General features: G+C 61.8%; 1 protein-coding gene across 2 annotated transcripts in view; it reads left to right on the top strand.

The window, feature by feature from the left end:
- Positions 1–1,048: 1,048 nt before the first annotated feature.
- The window catches only part of Limd1 (LIM domain containing 1), a 41,499-nt gene continuing 36,547 nt past the window's right edge, over positions 1,049–6,000 (top strand). Inside the window, exon 1 of one of the 2 annotated variants that reach the window (XM_087186869.1) lies at positions 1,049–2,800. In XM_087186869.1, the coding sequence (XP_087042995.1) occupies positions 1,414–2,800 (1,387 nt within the window). In that variant the 5' untranslated portion in view covers positions 1,049–1,413. The remainder of the gene's footprint in view (positions 2,801–6,000) is intronic. The other variant, XM_004835044.4, reaches the window with a different exon arrangement.

Here is a 6,000-nt window from a genome sequence, read left to right as displayed (position 1 = left end):
CAGCAGCCAAGCCAGAGAACAGGCTGCGGACGAATGAGTGTGGCCGCCTGTGTCCGGGGTCCTCACCTGCGGTTCAGCGAGCGGACAGAAAATATTCAGAGAAAAGGCTGTATAGGAAACATTCAGATTTTACTTTCTGGTCATTATTCCCTGAGTAATAACTATTTATAAAGCACTCCCATTGCATTAGGCATTACAAGTGATGTAGGGATTTGGGGTTTTGGGTTCTTTCTCTTTGAGATACTGTCTCACCGGAGTCCAGGCTGGCCTAGAACTCACTGTGATCTCCTGCCTCAGCCTCCGAGGGCTGCGATTCCAAACGCCCAGGACGGCTTCCCGAGTATGGAAGGGTGTGAGTTGGCGTCTCGGGCCCGGAACCAGCACCCGCGGATAGGAGGGGCCGGCTCGGAGGCGGCGCCCGGAAGGGCGCTCCCGAGGGGAGCACAGCTGGACGGGAAGGGCCCGGGTTCAGGCGGGGTCCGGCCGGGTCCGGAGAGGCCGCGGGGAGGCCGGAGCAGGAAATGCCCGCCAGGTGGCGCCTCGCGTCCACGCGCAGCGCTGGGACTGGGGTATGGCAGGTCGCCTCAGGGCGGCAAGGGCGCGGCCTGCAGGCCACCGGGATCAGGCGGGTCGGCCTGGGGTCAGGCGCTCTCGAGTTCGAGTCCCGGGTGCATCTCAGCGAGACCTCTTATCAAACAAAACAAATGAGGAGTGGGGAGGCGCCCTCGCCTTCTCCTGGTGCCCCACGGCTCCGGACCCCTCCGTGCCTCCTCCTGCCGACGTCTCTGACGTTTCCCTCTCCGCCGCAGTCTCCCTACATGTCCCAAAGCCACCCCTAACCGCCAATCGCGCGTCTCGGGCCGGCTGGGAAGCGGCGACAGAGCGCAGGCTTGGCTTCCCACTGGGGAAACTGAGGCGGGGTGGGGCGACGAGGAGCAAGCGCTCCCGAAACGCCCCGCTCCCCGGGTCCCAGTGTCCGGGCGCCCCGGCTAAGGAGGCGGGCGGGTATCCGCCCTGCCGGGTCCCCGCCCTGCGCGCTCGGGGGCGGGGCCAGCGCGCGGGGCAGGAAGGGAGCGGGGACCTGATCCGGCGGGAGCTCGGCCGCGGGGCCCAGCAGCCAGAGACGCCCGGGACCCTGCGCGCCCGCCCCGGCCCGCGTGCGCCCCGCCCCGCGCCCGCCCCGCGCACTTCCGCGTCCCGCCCGGCGCCGGCGGACAATGGGCCGCGCGCCCCGGAGTCCGGGCGCCGAGGCCTGAGGCCCGAGACCCACGCGAGCCGTGGCGCTCGCCTCCTCCCCCGCCGGCGCGATCCCGGGAGTCTCAGGAGCGGCGGGAACCCGAGCGGCCTCCGGCGCCCACGTGGACGCGCGCGGCGGGGGCGGGGGAGCAGCAAGGTCCCTGCGCGGTCCCGGGCATGAGCCCTGGGTCCTCGCCCCGGGCCGGACTCGAGCGCCGCCCTCCGGCTTCCTCCCCGCTCCTCCGCTGCCCGCCGCCCCTCCTCCAGCCGCGGGCCCCCTGCGAGGGCCCGGACACCTGCGCGCCGGGCAGCATGGACAAGTACGATGACCTGGGCCTGGAGGCCAGCAAGTTCATCGAGGACCTGAACATGTACGAGGCCTCCAAGGACGGGCTCTTCCGCGTGGACAGGGGCGCGGGCAACAACCCTGAGTTTGAGGAGACCCGCAGGGTGTTCGCCACCAAGATGGCCAAGATCCACCTCCAGCAGCAGCAGCTGTTGCAGGAAGAGCCGCTGCCCCGGGGCGGCCAGGGTCCTGTCCACGGCAGGGGCCACCCAGGCCAAAAGCCTGCTGCCGACGGGGCTGCTAAGCCCCCTCTCTCGGCCTCCGCAGGGGCACCTGGGGTGGCTGGCTCCGCGGTTCCCTGGCAGACCTCGCACCCAGCCCCGGAGCAGAAGGCTGGGCCTTGTGACCCGGGCCCAAGGCCTGGCAGCCAGGATCGGGCAGCCAGGCAGGGCCTGGGGAGCTCGGAGAGCTCTGCTGGCCACCAGCCGGGCTCCTGCGAAGACCCGGCCTGCCTCACTCACGGAGACTACTACGACAACCTGTCTCGGTCTCCGGCAAGCCCCTCTTGGGGTGACAGGCCAGGTGTGTCCCCCAGCATTGGCCTGGGGACAGGGAGCAGGTGGCCAGGTGCCCCCGGGAGTGATCTCTCATTGCTCAGACCAGGTGGGGACCCGCACCTGTACTGGCCACAGCTGTCCTCCGACAGTGGCCTCCATGCCCAGGACAGTAGTGGTGGCCCCGGCAGTGAGAAGCCAGCAGGCCTCTGGTCCACCGCCTCATCCCAGCGGGTAAGCCCGCTCCCTCCGTCCCTGGGCCTGGAGAACGGGGCCCCCATGCAGCCCCAGAGTCCTCTAGTGTCTGTGCCCCCGGCCTCCAGCCAGGGAGCCCTCCAGAGAGCAAACTCGGAGCTGGGCTGTGAGGCTTCAGGCACCAGGCCCAAGCCCACCGAGGACCCCCAGCCCTGGTTCCAGGACGGGCCCAAGGCTCACCTTTCCGGCTCTGCCTCTGGGCCCAAGCTCAGCCCCGCCGGCCCCGTGCTCCCAGTGCTGCCTTCCCTGCCAGAGCTGTCGTGCAGAGAGGGTCCCACTGGCTGGTGCCCTGATGGCAGCCTGGGCCCAGGGCTCCCAGAGGCCCCTGGCTCACCCAGGGTGAGGCTGCCCTGCCAGACGCTCCTCCCCGGCCCTGAGCTCGGCCCCTCCGCTGTGGAACTGAAGTTAGAAGCCCTTACCCAGCGCCTGGAGCGAGAGCTGGACGCCCACCCGAAGGCCGACTACTTTGGTGAGTTGCCCCTGCTGGGTGCTGGGGCCCAGAGGGAGGCTGGGCTGCCCTTGAGGAGCAGCCAGGGCTTGGGCTGTTGGCCTCCTTCCTTGCTTGCTTCCTTTCTTCTTCTTTCAGCTGCTTTTTCTGACTCAGAAACTTGAAAGCATCCTTGGCTGGAAGGGGATCTCACAGCGGGGATCACCCACATGTGAAGGGTGGCAGGGCAGGTGGCTCTCACAAGTGGGGAGTGGGTGTGTCTCCGGAGGCCTCCCGCAGAAGGCAGGCTGCTCTAGGGCAGTGGTTCTCCAAGGGTGGCCGCCCCCAGGAATTGCTTAGAAATAGAAATTCTCCATGGTGGCCCACACCTATAATCCCAGCACTCGGGAGGCTGAGGCAGGAGGATCACCACAAGTTTGAGGCCCACCTGGGGTACATAGTTAAGGCCAGCCTGGACTATGTAGAGACCCTGTCTCAAAAAAGCAGAAACAAACAGCCAGGGATTTAGCTCAGTGGTTCCACTGCCTGCCTCGAAAGTGCAAGGACCCGAGTTTGATCCCCGGTACCAAAAAAAAAAAAAAAAAAAGAACGGATATTCTCGAGTTCCTGAAACTCTGGGATGGGACCCAGTGTGGGTGCCAGCTGCCTCTGAGGGCGGGGAGATGCCACACCCCGTGCCCAGCACCCGGCCAACTGCTGGGGCACCCAGCAGGGGCTTGATGGGGATGGAGGAGTTCTGGCCGGTGTCACTCAGATTTGTGCGTTCTGCTTTATCCTCTTTTTTCAAGCTGCAGACTGGGAGACTGCTGGCGCTGTCCTTTCTCTGGGGTTGGAGGAGGCAGCAGGAGGCAGCTGAAGCTCCTACTGGGTAGCGATTTACCTGTCTTCCGGGAGGGCTGCCCAGAAAGGGAGCCTGTCATTAGGAGTCTGAGGCCTTTTTTTTTTTTACATTTTTTTTTTTTTGTGGTACCGGGGATCGAACTTGGGTCCTTGCACTTGCACAGCAGGCGGTGAAACTACTGAGCTAAATCCCCGGCCCCTTTTGCACATTTTTTAAACTCTGGGTGATTGGGCTCAGGATTCCCCCGGCCTGGGTCCTGGGGCCAGCTCCGCCACAGGGAGTGGGGCGGGGGCGGGAAGGTCCCATCCCGGTCCTCTGGGGCCAGCGGACTTGTGTGCAACCCTTGGTGACACTGCCTGTTTGCTCCTCCTGAGAACTCGGCCTCCAGCCCTCACCCCAGGCAGTCAGGAGCCCAGGCTGCTTTCTTGGGCTGCTTGCTAAAGTTCCGGCCTTTCTGCTGGGAACACTGTCCTTTCTTCTTTGGAAATCTCCCCTCGTAGCAGGAGTCTGTGGTTCTTTTAAGTTCTTGTTTAGTTTTCGGTTTCAGCTCCTTGAGCAGCAGAGGCGCAGTTCTGTGTCCAGGGTGCGAGGTAGGGACGTCCGTGAGTGCTGGTCACTCGTCCAATGTGTTGTCCCCATGTGCCGTCTCGGGCCACGCTGTCCTGGGGCTCGAGGTCCACGGGGAGCGAGGCGGACAGGAGCCTCACCCTTGCCCAAAGTACCTGCCTTGCGCACCCAGACAGCTAGGAAAACCTGTTGCATTCATTCATCCATCCATTCGTTCATTTTTGCAGTACTGGGTGTGGAACCTTGGACTCAAGTGTGCTAGGCAAATGCACCACAGAGCTCACCCCCAGCCCTTGTCCATTTATTTCTTACAAAAATTAAAGTAAGCCGGGCATGGTGGCGTACTACTGTAATCCCAGCTTGTGGGAGGCTGAGGCAGGAGGAGTGCCTCAAGTTCATGGGCAGCTTGGGCTACACAGCAACTGACTGAAAAAAAAAAAAAAAGAAAGAAAAAGAAAAAAGTTGAAGTAAAATTTACCTAACAAAGTTAACTGCTTCAAGTGAGCAATTCAAGGTATTGAAAACATTCACAGTGCTGTCAGGCACCATCCTGATCTAGTTCCAAAACATTTTCATCGTCCCCTCAGCGAGAGTTTGTGCTTTGTCCCCGTGGATTCACCTATCCTGGGTCTTTCTCACAGATCGATCTTGTATTTTTCATGAAGCATGATGGTCAGGCCTGAGCCTGGAGTGAGCCTCTGCCAGGGAGAGGCTGCCCGCCTGCTTTGGTGCAGACGTCCATCCATCTGTCCACTCTCCCTGGCTGCCATGTGGCAGGAAGTGCCTTGAGGAGTCTGAGCCCGGCGGGCTGCCCAGCTGCGAGGCTCCTGGCGCATCCCCTCCGCCCCACTGGAAGCTTTTGTCTGCGCTGGACTTGCTAAGGGACGGTCACATCTGACTTCCCAGATGTAAGAACATCTGTGCTGTGGAGGTTCTGGTCAGGAACCAAGAGCAGTGGGTGTTCGGGCCTTGGCCCTGCCTTGGCAGAGTGCAAGGCCTGTCCTGGTGGAGGAAGAGGAGGCGGCACCAGCGATTTCCTTGCCATCTCTGTGGGTTTCCTGACATGGGCTCCTAGCGGGACGTAGCTGTCCCTCCTGCTGTGCCCCTGCTTCCCCCGTGCCTCGGCCGCCTGTACTAACTGCACATTTGCAGCATAGGGCACAGTGTGACATTGCAGTGCATGTACACAGGCGTGGTTGGAAGATACAGTGAGCCTTTACATTAAAGCGTTTTTACGTTAAAAAATTATTCCAGAAAAGACACATTGCCCAGAATCCCCCTCAGAATACTCCTCAGTTCGAACACACTCATCCCTTAGTTCTCGCCGCTTTCTGCAGCAGCTCTGGAGTCCTCCTCCCTGAGGGTCCCTATGAGGAGTGACCAGATACAGTGACTGCTGCTGCCACACGACACTGTGTCCTCATCCACCTTGGTCCCCGGATCCACACCGCGTGACTCTGGCTCTTCCCAAGGTCAGAATGAGCGTGGAAGGGAAACGTTTTGAATCCATTCAGGACTCGGAAAGTGGCCAGGACGATGGGATGAGTGTGTTCAATGCAAGGGAGAGGACTCAAGGGGGCCTTGTGACCGGCCATGTGTCCCTTGCTGTAATAAAGTCCTTTTTATTTAAATGCGCTGTGTTTTCCACTCAGGCCCCGTGTGATGCATAATGGCCAGACCAGGTTATGGGCAACCTGTCAGGCATTCCTAACTCCTTTGTGTCGGGAACAATCCAAATCCCTCCTCCTGGGTATTTGACGTGGTCAGTGATTTGCTAATCCCTCACCTGGCTGCACCGCAGCGCCCGCAGCCG

The sequence above is a fragment of the Heterocephalus glaber genome, unplaced genomic scaffold (genome assembly GCF_053883595.1).
Source record: "Heterocephalus glaber isolate CG9 unplaced genomic scaffold, H.glaber_assembly_v1.0 deba00001504, whole genome shotgun sequence".
Classification (NCBI taxonomy): Eukaryota; Metazoa; Chordata; class Mammalia; order Rodentia; family Bathyergidae; genus Heterocephalus; species Heterocephalus glaber.
The sequence above is the reverse complement of the archived record's forward strand: the minus strand, read 5'-3'. Positions and strand labels throughout refer to the sequence as shown.